At 37.1% G+C, this 21910-nt stretch overlaps 1 protein-coding gene across 3 annotated transcripts in view; it reads left to right on the forward strand.

Moving 5' to 3' along the window:
- The window catches only part of Psip1 (PC4 and SRSF1 interacting protein 1), a 44115-nt gene that overhangs the window by 18477 nt on the left and 3728 nt on the right, over window positions 1–21910 (forward strand). The window contains exons 5-15 of one of the 3 annotated variants that reach the window (XM_052717784.1): window positions 1998–2102; window positions 3687–3749; window positions 9747–9843; window positions 10911–10986; window positions 13206–13431; window positions 15470–15588; window positions 18125–18180; window positions 18850–18920; window positions 19126–19227; window positions 19332–19545; window positions 21039–21150. In XM_052717784.1, the coding sequence (XP_052573744.1) occupies window positions 1998–2102; window positions 3687–3749; window positions 9747–9843; window positions 10911–10986; window positions 13206–13431; window positions 15470–15588; window positions 18125–18180; window positions 18850–18920; window positions 19126–19227; window positions 19332–19545; window positions 21039–21150 (1241 nt within the window). Of the gene's footprint in view, window positions 1–1997; window positions 2103–3686; window positions 3750–9746; window positions 9844–10910; window positions 10987–13205; window positions 13432–15469; window positions 15589–16740; window positions 16862–18124; window positions 18181–18849; window positions 18921–19125; window positions 19228–19331; window positions 19546–21038; window positions 21151–21910 lie in introns of those variants that run through there. The other 2 variants (XM_052717785.1, XM_052717786.1) reach the window with 2 other exon arrangements.

Raw genomic sequence — 21910 nt, forward strand, 5'->3', positions numbered from 1 at the left:
GGGCTTGCTCAGCAAGTCCCTTCACCTGCTAAACCATCTATGTTCCCCACGCTGTTTTAATAATGTGTTCCTATATTGCCAGTTGCACTCATGAATATTCAAAAGCTCTAGAACTTAGGTAAAATGAGCCACTATAGCTGGGCAATGGTGGCACACGTCTTTAATGCCAGCACTTGGGAAGCAGAGGCAGGTGGATCTCTGAGTTCAAGGCCAGCCTAGTCTATAGAGTAAGTTTCAGGATAGTAAGTTTCTCTGCACAGAGAAAACTTGTCTTGGAAAACTAAGAAAAAAAAAAAGCACCACTATTTATACTAGGGCCAGAGAACTTCCAAAGGAGATGTTTATGAAACTATGCTTCGAGCCGGGCGGTGGTGGCGCACGCCTTTAATCCCAGCACTCGGGAGGCAGAGCCAGGCGGATCTCTGTGAGTTCGAGGCCAGCCTGGTCTCCAAAGCGAGTTCCAGGAAAGGCGCAAAGCTACACAGAGAAACCCTGTCTCGAAAAACCAAAAAAAAAAAAACTATGCTTCACTTTTTCATTCATCAACAAAAAACTTTTTAAAGCTCTAGGTAGCAAAAAACTGGAAAAGTATGAATCACTCTTTAAAAAGTGACCATTATTCAACTCTTAAAACTGACGATGAAGCTGGTGTGGTGCTGTATGCCTTTAATTACAGCTCTCAGGGAGCAGAGCCAGGTGGATTTCTGACTTTGAGGCCAGCCTGATCTACAGAGTGATTTCCAGGACAGCCAAAGCTACACAGAGAAACCTGTGGGTGGGGTGGGGGGCAAAAAATAAAAAAAAATCTGATGTTTTTTCACATGCCATACTGTTTATTGCCTTTGACAAATTTTTAGATGTTCTGTAGAGTTTTGATATCTTCCCTTGTTATACCAAGCCTTCTTTAGATGGTCTTAACATCTAGTTAGTATATGTTACGGTACTCTGCATAGTATCCTGTAATTGCTTCTGTACATAGTATTATGTTACTGCCACAGTCCTTACTTACAGTGTGATCAACTTGCTGATTTGATGTCTGATGGAGTTCAAAACAGCCAGGTGGTGGTGGCAGCGCATGCCTTTAATCCAAGCACTTGGGAAGCAGAGGCAGGTGGATGGATTTTTGTGAGTTCGAGGCCAGCCTGGTCTACAGAGCAAATTCCAGGATAGGCTCCAAAGCTACAGAGAAACCCTGTCTTGAAAAACAAAAACAAAACAACAACAAAAAAAAATTAATTCAAAACAAAGAAATCTGGCCACTGTGACTTAAAACATTTTGTAGTGTTAGGAGTAATATTCAAGGAGATTTTACATTATTTTATTCCTTTACAAAAGAATTGATCAAAAAGTTCTGGATTTTGGAAACATTTGGATTTCTGATTAGGCATGTTCAATCTTCAGTAGTATTTTAGGTGACGATACACCTCCCACCTCCAGCTTTCCTACTTTGTTGATATAAAGCTCAGCCTGGCCTCCAACTTAGAATTCACCTGCCTCACTCTCCTGAGTGCCACTATGTCTTGCCAAAACTGATTTTTTTTTTGGTTTTTCGAGACAGGGTTTCTCTGTGTAGCTTTGCGCCGTTCCTGGAACTCACTCGGTAGCCCAGGCTGGCCTCGAACTCACAGAGATCCGCCTGGCTCTGCCTCCCGAGTGCTGGGATTAAAGGCATGCGCCACCACTGCCTGGCGCAAAACTGATTATTTTAATTTGCCGTTTTAAAATTTTCTGAGGCAAGGTGTCACTCCATACCTAGCTTGCTTGCAAGTTGTTTAGCTTAGGGTAGTCTCACACTTGTAGCCATCTTCCTACCTAAAATGCTGGGAATACAGTAGCAACACTCCCTGCTTTAAATTCTAAAAATTCTATATATTAAATACCCTTTGCAACAGAAATTGGGGTACTCCCTTAACTATGTAAGTTTTTGTTTTGCATGAGTAGAAAAATTTCAAGTTGGGTAAGCCATTTTTTAGAAATTAATAATTTATTCTTCATAGGCATCAACTAAACAGTCAAATGCATCATCTGATGTTGAAGTTGAAGAAAAAGAAACTAGTGTTTCAAAGGAAGATACTGATCATGAAGAAAAAGCCAGCAATGAAGTATGTTTTATATCTTTTCTGATCTAAGAAGAAAATGTATTTATAGATAGTAGTTAGTGCATATACTGTAAGGGAGGAATAGGCATGGAGCTGTCTCGTACTGCCTATGGATTTTATGATTATTGCAAGAAAGAAATTATAAAGTGAGTTGACTGGCAAATTAGGAAGTAATCTTTGAAGTATTTGAAAAGTGAATGAAAACAGCTTAATTTCCTCAAATATTAAAACTTTATATAAAATAGCTTATGCATCTTTACTATGCATGTTTTCAAATTTTAGATTTCCTATGTCTATGCTTGTGCACTTGATGCATTCCTGTTGCCTGTGAAGGGCATTGGATACTCTGGAACTAGAGTTAAAAATGGTTGTAAAGCCTCCATGTCCTGGTAACTGAACATGAGTCCTGTAAAGACCAGCAATTTTTTTTAGCCACTAAACTTTCTCTCTAGCCTTTGGATGGAAGTTTTCATTTGAAATTGTTTTTATGTTCAAAACAGGTGTAACTATAAGGTAGGTTACTGTCTATGAGAGATACTGTTTTTTTCTTAAAAAAAAAAAAAATGGCTCTGTGGCTAAGAGTACTGACTGCTCTTCCAGAGGACCCTGGTTCAATTCCCAGCACCCACATGGTGGCTCACAACTATCTAACTCCTCCAGTTCCAGTAGACCCAACACCCTCACACAGGCATAGATGCAGGCAAAACACCAAAAATGAAAATAAATTTCAAAACCAAACCAAAAATAAAGTATTGTGGGCTGGAAGTGCTTAAAAAACATTAGACTGGGCTGGGCGGTGGTGCCGCACGCCTTTAATCCCAGCACTCGGGAGGCAGAGCCAGGTGGATCTCTGTGAGTTCGAGGCCAGCCTGGGCTACCAAGCGAGTCCCAGGAAAGGCACAAAGCTACACAGAGAAACCCTGTCTCGAAAAACGAAAAAAAAAAAAAATTAGACTGAAAAAATTTTAAACCCGATTTATTCCTGCTTGCATCATTATTTGAGTAGAGATACTCAGCCATTGTAGGCTGTTTTGGTCATTGCTCTATTGCTATGAAGAGACACCACGACTAAGGCATCTCTTACAAAAAAAAGTATTGAATTGGGACTTAGTTACAGTTTCATGACGGGGAGCATGGTGCTGGAGAAGTAGCTGAGAGTTTTATATCTAGATCTGCAGGTAGCAGGAAGAATGAGAGACACTAGGCCTGGTTTGAGCTTCTGAGACTTCAAAGCCCATCCTCGGTGACACTTTTTCTCCACCAAGGCCACACCTCCTGTTCCTTCTCAAGTAGTGCCACACTTGATGACTAAGCATTCAAATATATGAGCCTGTGGAGGCCATTCACATTTAAACCTCTGAAAATAGCAGCAGTTATTCCATAAGATTTTTTTTTCTGAAGATACTAATTGTTGTCACTATAATAGTAAGACTTACTTCCAAAGGTTGGAGTAACAAGAGATTTCATCCTGCACTATCAGTGAAGCATGTTTGTGACTTAGTTTAAGAAAATTTCTTACACACTCTTGTATAATATATTCAGTTTCACTTGTGGTTTTTGCTAGTTTTGCCTGCTTTTGTGTTTTAGGATGTGACTAAAGCAGTTGACATAACCACTCCAAAAGCTGCCAGGCGAGGAAGAAAGAGAAAGGTAATTTCTTTAATACACCATAAGAATTTTAAAAGAAATTTTACTTAAACTGAGGAAGAATGGAGATAAGGAAACCTTATTCACACCCGATCTATGCCCTTTAATTTTTAAAGGCTAAGCTGGTTACTTTAGTGAAGTTTTTTTCTTGGTGATAAAACTGGCATCCTTAAGTTAAGCTGAATGATGAAAGAGTAAAGTGAAACAATTTTCACTCCTTTCAACCTTCTGCCTCATTTTTTTTTTTTGGTTTTTCAAGACAGGGTTTCTCTGTGTTGCTTTGAAGCCTTTCCTGTAACTCGCTCTGTAGCCCAGGCTGGCCTCGAACTCACAGAGATCTTCCTGCCTCTGCCTCCCGAGTGCTGGGATTAAAGGCCTGTGCTACCACCACCAGGCCTCATTTTTTTCTGTAAAATGAAAAGTATATAATCACATTCTTGGTTATTTAATGCAGTGAAATAGTCAATTCCTGATTCTTCAATTCTCGCACATGACTGTTGTCCATTGTGCTAGTTACTGTTGTGGGAAGTGAGAGTGGAGTAACAGTAGATAGAGCCCAGATAGTTCGTACGCTTTGAATTCAGGGTTAGGTTTTGTTCACACCTTTTTCTGACCAGGTTATTACATCCTAGACATTTGTATGCCAAAGACAGAAATGAAGTCAAGAATTTAATGTCTTAGGAAATAATAGAAGAAAACAATTACAGTGGCTTTTTGTCCTCTGGTGTACAGTTTTAAATAAGGGGCAAATAAAGGAGCAGGTCATCTGAGGGTATCTATTCAGACACATACAGAGGAACTTCAAGACTTGCGATGCATATTTTATTATTGATAGGCTTTAAAGTTGGATGGAAATGACAATAAAACTACAGTGTTTTTCTGAAGAAATGAAATTATGGGAAATCATTGAATCGTTTAAAATGTTACAATGTTACATGACTCCCTTTTTAAGACAGTGTGATGACAGGAAATTGTATTAGGGATATGAGATCAGATCAGTGAGGAAAGTCAGAAATTTAGAACTGACTTCACTGACACAGTGAACAAATGAAACGGTTTCTTGTTGATTTTTTTTTTTTTTAAATCAAAATAGAAAAATACAGGAATGCTTAATTTTCTTGAGCTTTGCTGTATTGCACTTGCCATACAGTGTTTTTGTTGTGGTGGTTTTTTTTTTTCTTTTGTCTTTTTTGAGACAGGGTCTTTTTGTATATCCCTGGGTGCTCTGGAACTCATTATGTAGACCATGCTGGCCTCAAACTCACAGAGATCTGCCTGCCTCTGCTTCCTGAGTGCTGGGGTTAAAGGCATGCACCACCATGCTTGGCCCACCTATTGTTTTATAAAGGTTTGTGACAACTCTGCAGAGCTAGTCTTTCCAACAGTGTGTGTTTGTGTCATGTTTTGCTATTCTATTCGTAAATTTTGTTATATGTGTTACTTTGGTCTAATGATCTTTGATAATTTTTTTGAGGCACCACAATTGCTTAATATAAGATAGCATCCTTAATTGATAAATTAATGACTGCTCCCCTATGGGCCAATGTTGGTCTTAGAATAATACTGAGATTAGTCTGTTTGTAAAAGGCCTCTAGGTCTTAATGTGGAAAACCTCACAGACAGGTCTCTTTAAACTAAAAGCTATAAATGATTAACCTTAGTAAGCAGGGCATGTTAAAGGCTGAAGTATGCTGAAAACTGAGCTTCTTGGGCTTGTAAGCCACATTGTGAATGCAGATACAAAGGAAAAGTTCTCTACAAAATTCAGAATGCTGCTCAAGTGAATGCTGGAATGATAAAGTACAACAGATTCACTACTGCTAAGGCGAAAGTGTTAATGGTCAGGATAGAAGATTAAGCCAGTCAGAATGCTTCTGTAAGCCAAAGCCCAATCCACAGCAAGGCTGAGGGAAGTGAAAAAAGTACAGATCAACAGATGAAGCTATCCTGGGTCAGTTCATGAGATACAAAGCAAGAAGCTGTCTCCACAACATAAAGCTACAGGAAGTAGCATAGCAGGTGCTGATGGAGAAGCTCCATTAAGTTACCCAGATGTAGCTAACTGAAGAATGTGACCATGCTCAATGAAATCTTAAGTGTAAACAGCCTTACTTTGGAAGAAAATGCCATCTAGGAATAATCAGTGTCTGTATTCAAAACCTCAGAAGACAGACTGATCATTAGGGTCTGGAACTACTAGTGACTTAAATATGAACCCATTTTGAAAACCCTAGGACTTTTAGGACTTAAACCAAATGAACCTTGACTCTTCATTTTAAATGAAACAAGGAAGCCTGGATGGCAGCTGTTCACATGGTTTGCTGAATGTCTTAGTCCCACTGTGGAATACTGCTCTGGGAAAAAAAGACAACTTTAAGTTGTTCAGTGACAGTGCACCTGGTTGCCCGGGTGCTGTGATGTAATGGAAATGTACCAATAGACAGAATATTTTCATACCTGTGAATAAATTAACACTTGTGCATGAGCAGTGAAAGTGATTTCATGGTAGAGTCTCCTCCTGGTGAAGATACTATGAATGTTGAAATGACACTAAAGGATTTAGGATATTAAATGGCTCATAAAGCAGCAGCAGATTTTGAGAAAGCTGCCTGCAATTTTGAAAAGTCTGTAGGGTAAAATATTAAAAAACAATCACTGCATAGTACAAAGAAACATTTTGTGCATGGACTAAATCAGTTGTTGGGACAGATTTCTTTTTTTGCCTCATTTTAAGACATTGCTACAGCTCTTCTACCTTTAGTAACTCTACCATGCTTATTAAGTTGTAGCCATCAACACCAAGGTAAGGCTGTCTACTTGGCAATATGGCTTACTGACGGCATAGGTGAGTTGTTAGAATTTTTTGTGTGTGTGTTGCTCAAACCTGGGGCTTTCAACATGCTATAAGCAGAAACTTTACCCCTGAGTGAATACCCAAAGCCCTGTTTGCTAGCACTTTTAAACCAATGAGTGTTTTTATTTTGTGGTGCTGGGACTCGGCCAGTGCTTGCACATGCTGGGCAAGAGGTCCATCGCTGAGTTACATGCCCATCCTTATTAAGTATCCCTAAGTTGAGGTATGTGCATTGTTCTTTTTAAGACAATATTTTCATATATCTAATAGACTATATAGCATAATGTACATGTAACTTTGGTAAGTATTGGGTATTTGTTTAATTGCCTGTAATGGTTAAGGTGAGGGGATGTAACAGTGGCCTAGTATGATCATAGTAGGTCATGAAAGGCCTTTCTAAGGAATTAGCATTAAATTCCAAAGACACGGGCCTTATATCAAGTTATTTATTTTTGTTAGTATGAGAGATGGAATTTAGAATACTTTCAGAAGTTTAAATGATAGCTGATTGAAATAAGATGGTAAAGAGAATGGAGCAGAATGTAGGAAGACTCCAAGGTGTTTGCTTGAGTGACTGTATACTAGGTATGGACACAGACTTGTTGGTTTGGGGTCAGAAGAGAAAGCTGATAATACCTATGATAATAGTACAAAAGAGGGAAAATACACAACCACTGGTATAAAGGTAAAATGTTAGAGGAGGTCAAGAAAAAATGTTTGCTGGTGTAGATGCAGAAACTAGCATTGGAATGGTATATGATAGAAATGAGGGAAGGTGTCTCTTCAAAATGGTGACTGGAAGAACCATCAAGAGGAACCAGAAGTTGTCTATGAGCAACAGAGAGAAGAATTTGAATAAGGGAGTTAACAGCAGTGCCCAGTACAAAGGATCTAGTGAGATGTTTGGTAATTAGCCTATTCAGGAGATTTCAGTTTCATTTAGGTAAGTGCTAGGGACAGAAATGAGATGAAGTGGATTGGAGAATAAATGTTTAATGGTACTATATATTTCAAATCTCGAGAAACAAAAGAAGTATTATAACAGTGCATATAAAGGGAAACATTTAATGTGAAATAACAGTAAAAATCTTACCATTTTCCCTAGCAAAACTAGGAAAAATTGATAGTTAAAGGGATTGATTTAAGAAGGAAGAGATGTGCTCACTTTGACTCAAGGCAATTGGAAATCAAGGGAATTCTTTCTAGCTGTATTTCCTCTTCTCCCCCATTCAGTTAGATCAAGACTTTAGTTCAATGGATAAGTGACTGAAAGTTTATGTTAGCTATTCAGGGCTTGTAGTAGCAGGTCAAAGGATTAACATGAGATTTGAGATGCCAACTTTAAAGGAAATTATTTCATGTTTGTACCCCATCCCACCCTGCCTCCTAGGGCTCATCAGCTTAGTTACCTTCTTCTGGGATTTGTGAAACAGATGTAGCAAAGTCGTCAAAAGGGCTATGAATAGTGGGTCCATAATGCATATGGAATGGCGTTAGGAAAGAGAAAAGGTAGTACAGGTGAAAATCGTGATGATAATGAGAAAGAATGAATCCAGTGGTTTCAGTCAGATATTAAAATTATAAGTGAAATCCAGACTCTGAACATTCAAGATATTCATACATATATTTCAAAAAACTGAATCAGTCCTTTCTCTGGTCAAAATATTTTCATGAGTAATGGCTTTTACTTGCATGCTTTTTGCACTAATAGTCAAATGTATATCCATGGTAGGTCCAATCTTTGTTTAGTATTAGAGTTATCTTTTTTACTATATTAAATAGTCATGAATATGTCATTTACTGTCTGTTGGTATGTTCCCAAATGATCCATGTACCTGTGATTCTTACTTGCTTTCGACTTATTTCCAAATGCAGAAAGGGTAAGTTCTTTTTGCCCTGAAGAGCTGATTGATCTGTTTGAACCTAACTTTGAAGTACCTTTGACCTATTATTAAGTCATCAGTAGGAAGAGTTTAACCTTTGGCACCTGTGGAACTTTATGGAAATACAGCCATCTAGTTCCTTAACATGGAGTTGCAGGATCAGATTTGGAATAGGGCAGCATGATCTCATGCATTTTTGTTTTTCCCCAAGACAGAGTTTTTCTGTGTAATAGCTGCTACCTGTCCTGGAACTGTTTGTAGCTTTGTAGACCAGCCTGGCCTCAAACTCACAGAGATCTGGCTCAATCTTAACATAGCTCTTAACGCAGAATTTTTTTTGTTTCTGAGAACAGTCAGAAGGGTAACCTTCGTCAGTTTTACTATTTTGAGTGTGCATTATGCATAAATTCTTAGAGATGGCTATCCTTATCATCCATCCTGGGCATCCTGATTCAAAGGTAGATGGAACTGGGCCTGGTGGCGATTCCTGTAATCACAGAGGGAAGGCAACTTGGGAGGCTGAGGCGGGAAGAAAGAGTTTTTAAGGCTGGTCTGGGTTTCTGGGCTGTATTTCTCTGCCCCTCCCATCAAAAAGAAGTTTTTTTTAAAAAAGGAATACTGTTTCTTACTCAGGACCAAAAGTAAATATTTTGAATTTTTTTAATTTATTGAATTGGGTTCTATATGTTTTTAGATAAATTCTTGCTTTTTCTTTGGCAGTTAATACTGAAGTCCAAGTGACTCTTTACTGTCCTTAGGTCCTTCAATTGAATTTCTTTCTAGGTTTGTACCTCTCTTTGTGATTATAATCACTACTGTCTATTTCCTCATGTTTTCATTTCCTATCTAATATGTGGTTCTTTTATTTTCCTAAAATAAAATCAATAAAAACTGATTCTCATTTGGGCCCATTAACTTTTCAGCCTTGTAGTTTGGAAAGCTTTCTATGAGAAAATAAAAGTAACTTCTATAGGAGAGCATCAGATGTCTGTCTCAGTTGAAAGAAGAAGTATATGTATATTAGCAATGTGATTTGTTACAGCATAACTGCATTATACTTTGGTTCTCATATTGTATCAAAAAATGTTAGCCTTATTTTTTCAAATGGGAAATTTAAAAAAGATGACTGGAAAAAGTGAGATGATACTCATAAGTTGATTGTTCAAAAGTAATAAAAATCATATCAAAATTATGCTGCTATTTATGTTATTATGGAGTGGCAAGGTCTTGCTAATATAAGTTAATTAAATTTTTGTGATTCAGGCTGAAAAACAAGTGGAAACTGAAGAAGCAGGAATGGTGGCTGCAGCAACAGCTTCTGCTAACTTGAAAGCAAGTCCTAAGAGAGGACGACCTGCAGGTAGATCCTTAATCCTTAAATACTTTTTGGCTTGTTATTAATATTCCGTCCATTAAAACATTGCTGGCTCAAGTGTTTTGGAATAATATGAACAGCAGTTGATTAAAGACAGTCATGTCTCACTTTAAACATGGACATAGATGAGGCTTGAGAAATTAGTCATTAGGCAGTTTCACTGTGTGAACAATATTGTATACTTACACAAACTAAGTTCTCTGTGGTGTCACTAGAACATGCAGTCTTACAGGACTACCACAGTATGTGCTACATGCCTTTGAGAAAATATCATGCAGATGTGAGGCTGTATGAAATGACAGTATCAAAGGAGAAAGAAATGGTTTCTGCTGGATACAGCTACTTTTACTAAGTTTGAAATAATTGTGACTTGACTTATACTGCCAAATGAAGCTGGTGAGCTTAAACTACCTTGAAAATGGGCTTTTTTATTTTTTTTTCACTTTAAAATTACTGCATTCTGATAGGATATTTGTTAAGTACTGACTTAACAATTTGGAGATAATGTTGAGTTGTTTTTCATAATACAGAGTAGAACACTGAAAATAGAGCTGGTTTTTTTTCCCTACATCATAATAGGATCCTTACGGAAAACTTCTAAGGGGATTAGTCCAATTTGGAAAGAAAAATTAAAATCTATTTACATGTTTTGTAATATTAATGGATCAAACTGGTGATGATAAAGATCTTGAGGAATACTGTAAAGTATAAACTATTGTGATAGAAATATGAATTCTGAATGAGTGATAATTTTAGAGTTGTTTTGTGACATTTGTTAAAACAGCAATGAAAAATGCTTTTTTAAAAAAGATAAGTACTTTTAAACTTATTGTCTTCTCATACATTACGTATGAACTGCAGTTTACCCTTCCTCCACTCTTCCCAGTTTTAATCTGTCAAACATAAGGACAAATGGAAATTTTCCTGATGCATGGGGTCACTAGTTATGCCCTTAAATAATATTGTTGTGTATTATGCAACACTGTATTCTACATAAGCTTTGCATTTAAAAGGGAAATTTGTCTTTTTTTTTTTTCTTATATGAAAATTAGCTACTGAAGTCAAGATTCCAAAACCAAGAGGAAGACCTAAAGTGGTAAAACAGCCTTGTGCTTCAGAGAGTGACATGTGAGTTTATTTTTAATATAAAATTAGTTATTGAGCCCTTTGTAAATAAGTAGAAAATACTTTTTGTTTTTTAACAGTTTTTTGTTGTTTTGTTTTTTTGTGTGTCTTACATAGTATTTGTATTGCTATTTTGTTTCTGAAAATTATAGAGATTGGAGAATTTGTGTAAACGGGAAAGATTGCTTGGGATTGAAAATCTGGTTATTTGGTTAAGCTTTTTTTTTTTTTTTTTTTTTTTTTTTTTTTTTTTTTTGGTTTTTCGAGACAGGGTTTCTCTGTGTAGCTTTGCGCCTTTCCTGGGACTCACTTTGTAGACCAGGCTGGCCTCGAACTCACAGAGATCCGCCTGGCTCTGCCTCCTGAGTGCTGGGATTAAAGGCGTGCGCCACCACCGCCCGGCCCTGGTTAAGCTTTTTTGTGGTGTATAACATAAACTTTGGTAATGTAGGCTAAAAGGGGAAATTGGGCAGGGTAGATTGCTGAAGAGATTTCTGGGCAGATTATATCTGAAGTAGTGTCCACAGACCTTTTTCTGTTCTGTATAACAAGTTCTTTAAGAGTATAAAAGTTAATTTTAGAATGATTATTTGTTACCAAGGAAGTGGGGTTGTTTGGTTTTTTTTTTCTTTTTCCCTTTGTCATCTTTTCTTACAAATTCTGTTCCCTCTGGCTTTTTTGGAAAAACTTGAGAAGGGATGGAATATTTAGGAAATGATGGTTGTACCTAAAGGTTTTATAAGGAAAACTCAATTAAGGATGGATTTACTAAGCAGTGGCATGGTGGCCATGACTTTAATCCCAGCATTTGGGAGGCAGAGGCAGGTGATCTCTATGAGTTCAAGGCCAGCCAGGGCTACACAGAGAAACCCTGTTTTGAGAAACAAATAATTTACTGATTAAAAAATAAAACAACACTGTGTGTGGTGTGTACACATGTATGTATACATAGGTGCTCTTAGAGTCAGACTGGTTATCAGATCTACTGGAGCTTAAGTTTACGATGGTGAACCACCTGAGGTTGGCTTGGGAGCCAAAGCCGTAGTTTTCTGAAAGAACAACCAAGTACTCTTCAACACCAAGCCATGTTTTCACACCTGAACTGACTATGTCAAGAATTGTTGGTTATGGAGTACTATTGGAGGGCTGTACTTTTCAACCAAAATATAACTGAAGAGCTTTATTTCCAAGCTAGTTGTTAGAATATCTCAAAGGGGAAACCAACAAAAAATGGCAGTAGAACAAACACACTTGTAACGTGTGTGTGTGTGCTTAATATATTTGAAAACTTCAAATTTTAAGGTTATTAAATGCTTGTGTTAAATAGCCTGATTGATTCATTAATGTTGAAATAGCACATATATTTACATATATACTTAATATATATAATTTTTACTTGCCAGTTAAAAAATAATGGCAATCTGTTTACAGTCACTATTCCACAAGGAGTCGGTGTGTTAATTTCATGGTTTCTATGGTCATTTGCTTAATAAAAGTAACTGGTGAGATATTTACCATTATATGCTTTTCAACCCCCACAAATGACTGTGATTGTATTTCTGAAACAAATACTCTTTTTTTTTATTTTATGTTCATTGTCGTTTTGCCTGCACGTATATCTGTGTCAGATTCCCTGGAGCTGGAGTTATAGACAGTTGTGAGCTGCCATGTGGATGCTGGGAATTGAACCCAGGTCTTCTGGAAGAACAGCATGTACTCTTAAACAGTGAGCCATCTCTCCAGTCCCTAAAACAAATATTCTTATAAATATGTAAAGTATAATTCTATTAAATGGGGGCTGGGTTGTCATGTGGGTACTCGGGAATGAACCTGGGCCCTCTAGAAGAATAAAATCTCCTTTTTAAACAAATAAATTACATTAAAAGCAAATTGGAAAACTGAAGGATATCACATTTTATTGACCTGGTGCTACTATAATTTTGTATCTTGTAATATTTGTTGTAGAATTCCATTTTATGATAGGATGATATATACCATCTTTTATGTTTTAGATTTTATTTCACATAACAATTTGCAATGTTTTTTCCCCCCTGAAATATTTGTTTGGTAATGAGTATAAATGAAGGCTTAAGAGATGGCTCAGCTGTTAAAGGAGTACTTACCTCCACACATACATACACATGAATAAATACAAAAAAGTCTTTCAAAAAAGAATAAGTATAAATGAATTGTTTACCTTCTATTGCTGTGCTCTAACATAGGGTTATTGATGAAGACAAAGGGAAAAAAAGGGGGCCAGAGGAGAAACAACCTAAAAAGCAGCTTAAAAAGGAAGAAGAAGGTCAAAAGGAAGAGGATAAGCCAAGAAAAGAACCAGATAAGAAAGAGGGGAAGAAAGAAGTGGACTCTAAACGGAAAAATTTAGCTAAACCAGGGGTTACATCAACCTCTGATTCTGAAGAGGAAGATGATCAAGAAGGTGAAAAGGTAGAAAATGACATTCAGACTCCCCTCACTTGTGTGGTATATTTGTGTATAAGCAAGGTAGCACACTGGGGACATCAGGTGTCCTCCTTTTGGTGCTAGCTTGTTTCTGTGTGTTTGTGTGGTTTGTATGTGCACTTGGGTGTAGAGGCCCAGGGTTGTGTGTAATCTTTCTCAGTTGCTCTCAACTTGATTCTTTAAGAAGCGTTTATCAAGCAAACCCAGAGCTCCCCACGTGCCTAATCTTGGCAGCCAGTTTGCTCTGGGGATCACTTGTATTTACCTACAAAGGCTTTAATTATAGGTCGGCCAACTACAGTTATCTAGAATTTTTGAATTTTGGGGATACAGACTCTGGTCCTCTTGCTTGCATACCAGGCACTTTAACTGTTGAACAGTCTCCCAAGCTCACTCCACCTTAGGCTAATTTTGGGGGTGGGGGTTGGTGGTGGTGATGCTAAGACAGGGTTTCCTCATGTAAGTAGCCCTGGCTGTCCTGGAACTCGCTCTGTAGACCAGAGTCCACCTGCCTTCTGAGTGCTGGAGTTAAAGGTGTTCACCACCACCCTCCAGCCTTAATTTTTATAGTTTATCTTTCATGTGTGAAAACTTTGCCTGCGTGTACGTGTGTGCATCATGTGAGTGCTGGTATCCTTAACAGTCAGACGAACTGGAGATGTGGACTATAGTAGACGCTCTCCACGTGGGTGCTAGAAGTTGAGGCTGGGTCCTCTGCAAGAGTGGTCAGCGCTCTCAACATTGTTACTGTTAAGCCCAGACCGGCTCTCACTGAATCCGAAACTAGACTAGCTGGCTAGCCAGCTCTTTATCTCCTTGTGATACTGTTCCCCATCCCAGTCACCCCAGCTGGTACATGGTTGGTAGGGATTTGGAGCCAGGTCCTTATTCTTGAACATAAGGCATTTAACTCAGGAGCTATTTCCCCAAATATTTTGTAATTTTGTTTCTTAGTTTAGGAAATTTTTTTTTAAGTTTTCAAGATAAGGTTTCTTTGTGTAGCCCTGACCTGGAACTCACTCTGAACTCCAGGCTGGTCTCGAACTCACAGATCTCACTGCCTCTGACTCCTGAGTGCTGGGATTAAAAGTGTTTACCACCATGCCTTGCAAGTTATTTAGTTTTTAAAAGGCCTTCTTTGTTTTTTGTTTGTTTTTTCCCAAGACAGAGTTTCTCTGTGCAGCAGTCCTGGCTGTCTTCAAAATCAGAGATTCCTTGCCTCTTAATACATAAGAATTATACTAATTTTTATGCTGTGAACATTTACTTTTATGAAAGTTTACATGGTTTGTATTTTTCCTAGTAGAATTCTGTTAGCTAATATAAAAGGCTTATTTGAAACTTTCTTTTATATCCTAAATTTTACCTTGACCTTATAATTTCTAGAAATTAGACATTCTTCTAACCCAGCTATGTAAACAGAGATTGTAGATAACCCAGATGACCGTGATCAGCAAAGACATAGGAGGTGCATTTATCCACAAAATTTTAAGCTTTTCCCATTGTACACTTTATGAAGTGTAATTTTATTTGGATGCCATTACATCTTATAAGCTGTATCTGTGAAAATATATAAATTTTGTTTAATTGCCCTGAATTGTTAAATATGGGCTTTTATATCTGATTTGTCTGAATATTTTAGAAACCAAGTTTTAATTTTGGGGGGAAGGGATAGGTTTAAGACAGGGTCTAACAATTCAACCTTGGTTGATCTGTAACTTGCTTTGTAGACCAGGCTGGCCTTTAACTCACAGGGACTGCCTCTTGTCTCCCAAGTGCTGAGACTAAAGGTGTGTGCTACCATTACCATGCTCAAAGCTAAAATTTTTATTCAATAGCTTCGCAGTGTTCAAGTTAAAATAACTGTGGTACAGGAGGGTAGTAGACTCATATCCATAGTCAGAGAAGAGTCGAGCTGTGTTCATGTTCTCAAGGGTAGTTTTTTTTTTCTTACCACGATTAATTAGTCAGGAATCACTGACTTGAGGGTGAACTAAATCCATCCTGATTCTCAAATCCACAGAAGAGGAAGGGTGGAAGAAACTTCCAGAGTGCTCACAGGAGGAACATGCTGAAAGGCCAACATGAGAAAGAAGCTGCAGAACGGAAACGCAAGCAAGAGGAACAAATGGAAACTGAGCAGTAAGTGTTCTTTTCAGTTCTATAAATCTTAGGTTGGTTTTTTTTTTTTAAGACTAGTTTGAAAGTTTTTAAGTAGACTCTCATTTTCTGGACTTCATGAAGCCTTTTGAAGCAACTTCCCATATTAGAAAAAACCTTCCAAATGTGCTATTTCAGGCTCTAGTATTTTCTTAGAGGATGAAATTCACTGAGGTAGTCCTCCGGTGAACTGTTTTGTAATTTAAAGTGAAAGTACAGTTAGGTTTTGTTAGTGCTTTACAGAGTACTTCTATTTATCTGTATAACATGTTAAACATAGAAGGATGAAAATATTGGTGGAGAAAGAATGCATTCCACCAGCAGGCCTGTGTAGAAATCAGTAAAAATAACAAAGGCACAGTTGGAAACCAGGAAGCTAATAGAAAGAAACCCAAAGGCTGGCAGGGCTTACATTTGATGTGTACATTATGAATTAAGTTTGAATTACATTTTGACACTTGGAAACAATATATATTTACCATGAGGGATTTCTTCCTCCTTTATTGTATACAATCATTTTATCGATACAAGGAGTGAGTAGTCATTGCTATGATAATTAGGCTTCATGTCTTTATTATACAGTTCTTTCCTAGTTTATCATTAGACTCTTTTAGACTGTCACTTTCCCTGGTTTATAAAGTATCAGAATACTGGGCTTTTTATTGCTAGTGAGTGAGATGATTTTGAAAACATGTTGTAGGTCAATAAGACAGTGTGGCAAATAGTAAAAACAGTTTTCTTTTGCTTTTATGATGCATCTGCAAGCTGAACAACTTTATAGATACATTGTCTCTGCTTCTGTAGTGGTTTGTAGGATACATAGCAGTTTAGCTGCTTGAGGGAGTTTAAAAGTGATTAAAATGCCAGACCCTGGGCACATCTGTAAATGCCGTTACTCCTGTCCTTTCTCTCCACTGCATAACTGTGACTGTTTTTGCTTGAAACTGTGCTCCCTGACTTAAGGCATAAACTAGTTGTTGCTTAGTAAATCTAGCCCAATCCTTCTTCAGAATCTCAAGATAATCTTTTTGTATATCAGTTTCTTTTGAATGTCCTCCAATGTAACTTTCTCAAATTCTAATATTTGTGTTTTCTTTCCTTCTCCTGTTATTACAAAACTTTGTACTTGGACAGTTTTGCTCTGTAAAGCATTTCAGATGCAACTTGTGTGAAATGCATTATGCAAAATAAAGTTTATTGTATTGTATTCCCAGCCAAACAACATGTAATCTACAGTAATAAAAAATATATCTCATTTTGGGCTCAAAGCATTAATCCAGTAACTGAAAAGAGAATACAAGTGGAGCATACAAGCGATGAAGATCTTGAGACAGACTCATTGGACTGAATTTCCCCTTCCCCCCCTTGACGGAAGAAATGTTCCAGATTCTAAATTGAGGACTTCATTACTAATGGCATTATTAACTGTGTTATGATTGTTAACAAAATATCCTGTAAGGTACACACTACATATTAAGGTGGCCATCATTCCTGCCTTTTTTTTTTTTAAACCAAGCTTAAAATGAAGCTTTGTGTTTGAAAGTTATAACAAACATAGATGAAGATGGTGGTTGTACATTATTTCTTCTATAGAAAATATGAAAACTCATTTTGTTTTGAAGCTAGGTGTTAAACTGGAATAGCTATTACGTTCTTGAAAAATGGGGCAGTTGTGCCCCTTCCCTTGACATTCTTTTGTTGTTAAATTCTTTAGTCTTGTTTTTTTTCTTTTTAATCCTGAGAGATTAAACATTAGACTTGTTAAGTAAAAAAAAAAATGAACTGTAACCAAAATTTTAAAATAAAGTTTTTTTAAAAAAAAACCTGATTTTTAGGTATTTTTTGTTCTTGTCTATTTTAATTGGTTCATAATAAGGCCTGAATGCCAAGCCAAGGTACTAGAAATTAAAATTTCTAATTTGAAAGGTTATTTTTATTAATCTTAGTAATATGGTTCTTTTTCATTTATGAAATGGTATGTAAATATTAGTGGATGTCATTTAGTTTGATAATGGCATCCTCTCTAATTTTAAAATAAAATACATAGTATCAGCTTAAAGCAGGTCTAATCATTACTGAAGCTAATTTCAAAGTCTCTCCAGTTACCTGCCTGTTGGAGATGTGGGGAACAATTTAATTGGTCTACTTTAATAGCTCTCAAAAATAATTATAAGAAAAGAATTTGATAAAAATTCATTTAGCATTTATAGGTGTTCTCTTCCCATTGTGGCTTGTTTGTCCAGTGATCTTGAAATTGGATTTTTAGCGTCACATTTCACTGTGACTGCTTCAAAGTTATGCTAACATGCTAAGGCTAACTTTGCATGTTGGAGTTTTGCCTGTACTTATGCAAATGGTGTAGAGCTGCATAGTTCTAGAAATTAGTCAGTGTCCTGTGTTGTAGGCTGATTTATTATTTTTAAGGAACATATTTTAAACCATAGGGGAATATGGGCATCTGCTAACCTTAGTCACAAAGTTCCAGTGTTTTTGAAATATTTGTGTTAACATTTGATAGGCAGAATAAAGATGAAGGAAAGAAGCCAGAAGTTAAGAAAGTGGAGAAGAAGCGAGGTTAGTTACTTTACTTTCTAAGACATACAAATGACACAGACAGTCTATGGAAGCTGGGTGTGATGGCACATGCCTGTAATCCAAGCATTTAAGGAGGCAGAGCCAGGAGAACCACAAGTTCCAGGGTAACCAGGGGTACAAAGTGAGACCCTGGCTTAAAAAACCAAAGTACATAGATTAAAATATTTTTTTGAATTCCATCTCATGTTCTTACATCCTACAAACATAACTTTTCAAGTCTGATGAATCCTATCTTAAATTGCATTTTAAGCAATTAAAAGTGACCTTGCTAATGTCTTTATATTTTAATGTTTATTTGGTGTCAGTTTTGCAATCTTGATAAGCACTGGAGGTTTGCCCATTTTGATAACTACCTTGCAGTTAATGGATAAGGTAAAACAGGAGTTAAGACCTGACATATAGGATAGGAATTCATCATCCAAGACAGAGGAGTTTGGAAACAAATGCAGCATGGTAGTAATTTTGTGCTTTTATGCTGCGTGTTTCTTCTCCAGACCATATATTAAATTTAGTAAGTAACTTTTTATACTATTCATCTATATGGGCTTCTTAAAGATTACTTCATAACCACCATTTATTTGTTAGACTGTACAGAGATACGGTGTGGGGGAAAACTATTTACTGTTTTTCACATATTTCAATTTATAGAAACATCAATGGATTCTCGACTTCAAAGGATACATGCTGAAATTAAAAATTCACTCAAAATTGATAATCTAGTAAGTGTTCAACCTCATTTAAAATGCACTGCTTTAATAGCTTTATTTATTTTCTCACATGACTAGTGTGTAAGTTTAAAATAAAAGGAACAATACCTGGCCATTTTGTACCTACTACCTTAAGAGCTTTAAAAAAATCTTCAAAAGTAGATTATTTAGCTGTTTTGGTAATTAACAGTTATGAAATTGCTGTTTTGTCATGAAGGATGTGAACAGATGCATTGAGGCACTGGATGAACTTGCTTCACTTCAGGTAACAATGCAACAAGCTCAGAAACACACAGAGATGATCACAACCCTGAAGAAAGTAAGTGCCTTCAAGACCCGTAAATCTAACATCTTTTCTCAGTTCTTGAAAGAAAGTGTAAGTAAATCATTTACAAAAACTAATTCTGACTATTGTTTTCTCAGATACGGCGGTTCAAAGTTAGTCAAGTTATCATGGAAAAGTCCACAATGTTATATAACAAGTTTAAGAATATGTTTTTGGTTGGTGAAGGGGATTCGGTCATCACCCAAGTGCTGAACAAATCTCTTGCTGAACAAAGACAGCATGAGGAAGCAAATAAAACCAAAGACCAAGGAAAGAAAGGGCCAAACAAAAAGCTAGAAAAAGAACAAACCGGTATGTGCTTGTAACTTTTAGCTGGGTTTCCGCTTTTCAGTGTTTGCCAGGACTAACTGCTGCTGTAAAGGCTTTGTTAAGTATGTTAGCAAAAGTGGACACTGAAACCTTTATCAGTAATGAGGTTGCATTGTATAGTCACTGGCTCTGGAACAGCTGACATGTTTCTTAGTCAAGGTGATTATTAATAACAGTGGAAATGACATTAACACAGTATTTGTACACAACCTGGTAAGAATGTTACGTTGGGTGTTTTGAAGGAGTAGAGCAGCAAGACATTGTTAATGACAGTTAAGTTTTAGGGAAAGTTTTTAAAAGGTGTCCATCAGAATGTCTTCTAGAGAACCAACCCTCCACCCTTTTTTTTCTTTTTGCCAAAATTACAATGTACACAGGGTATACAACCAGAGTTGCTGCTTTGAGGTTGGAGGCAAAGATGCTGCTTATTTTTTTCTCATCATAACCTACAGATTTTCAGTGTTGCTTAGTTACCTTGAGATTGTTGTGCACTGTGTTAAAGTAACATTATATAACTTTTTTAACTGTTGAGTGGTTATGTGTGGATATAAGCTGTATTCTACTGTATTATAAGAAAACAGTCAATTATCAGTAGCATCTAAATGGAGTAAGGAATAAGAGTGATGACAGTTGATCAGATAATCCAAGTGGATAGCTGACACACCTTTGTTTTGTGATGTACCTATGTATAAAACTGTCTTCAGGTATTGTGTTTAAGATGCACATGAAATTGAGTATTATAGTCAAGATATAACACTGCTGGGTCCAAATATGTTGGATAAAGGAGTGCTAAATATATGCATGTTGTGGTCTCATAATAGCCTTTTGCCAACCCAGATGTATTTAAAAACAAATTCCAGACATAATTATAGTCCAGAACTACAATTCCATTGTAGTTTAGAATTTACCTACTGAGGAGTCTTAGAATAGAGGCCTCCAATTCCATAACACCATAACTGCCATTGCTTGTGGTAAAGACCAGTCTTTCAAGACAAAACAAAACAAAACAAAAATAACTCTTTTACTTATTAGATTCCCTTAGAAATTTATTAGTAAATTTTACAGGAAAATGCCCAGTCATGTCAATTGGATATTTTGAGCACTTTATGCTCTAAAATACTATTAATACAAAATATAATTCTCTCCCCCACCCCCAAAAAAGCTACATGCTAGTGACTAGTAAGTTCTACCACTCAGTTTTCCTAAATGTAATATAATGAGATTAGTAATTCAAGTCCTCTATTCACTTAGAAAACAAAACTCGGTTCCTGTTGTGTCTTAGCTACTCTAGCCTTTGAATGACACAAGTTAACATTACATTTTTCATTCCTCTTCTTTTGAAATGACTTCAAACCTAATCCTAAAATTCATCAAAAGGCTGACGTGCTAGGAACATAAGGGCCATGCTTTGACCTTGAATATTGAAGATAATTTAGTGTATTATTTTGTATGTGCTAACAGTTTTTGTATTCCAGGTTCAAAGACCTTAAATGGAGGATCTGACACTCAAGACAGTAGTCATCCACAACACAATGGTGACAGTAACGAAGACAGCAAAGACAGTCATGAGGCCAGCAGTAAGAAAAAGTAAGGGCAGTAAGACAAGTAATGAGGGGCTGGAGAAATGGCTCAGATGTTAAGAGCACTCCTTTAGTGGACTTGGTTTGATCCCCAGCACCCATAGAGCAGCTCACAACTGTCCTACCTCCAGTTCCAGAGGACCCATTACCCATTTCTGGCTTTTAGGCACCAGACCTTCACATGGCACACAGAAGCAGGTTCAGGAAGAACACTCATACAAAAATAATAGGACAATTTTGAAGGGTCATGGTTTTTTGCTCAGTCTGGCTTCAAACTCCTGAGCTCTAGAGAGCCTCCTGCCTCGGCTTTCCCAGTTGTTGGGACTACAGAGGTGTACCATTGTACTTGGCTCAAAAAAAATCCATCCCCTCTCTGCCCCCACCCCTCTACAGGGTTTCTCTGTGTTGCTCTGGCTGTCCTAGAACTTGGTCTGTAGATCATGCTGGCCTCAAACTCAGATGCCTGTCTCCCAAGTGCTGGGATTAAAGGTGTATGCAACCACCACCTGGCTCTTTTTTGGGGGTGGGGGTGGGGTTCAAGACAGGGTTTCTCTCTGTATAGACTTGGCTTTCCTGGAACTCGCTTTGTAGACCAGGCTGGCCTCAAACTCAGAGAGATCCACCTGCCTCTGCCTCCCGAGTGCTGAGATTGTAGTTATTTACCACCACGCCTGGCTTTTTTTTTTTTTTTTTTTTAAACTCATGATCTTAGCACAATAATACTGCCCCAGACTTTTTCCTAAGACTTAACTATGCTAGGGAAACAC

The sequence above is a fragment of the Peromyscus californicus genome, unplaced genomic scaffold (assembly GCF_007827085.1).
Source record: "Peromyscus californicus insignis strain IS unplaced genomic scaffold, ASM782708v3 Scaffold_5__1_contigs__length_169319896, whole genome shotgun sequence".
Lineage (NCBI taxonomy): Eukaryota > Metazoa > Chordata > Mammalia > Rodentia > Cricetidae > Peromyscus > Peromyscus californicus.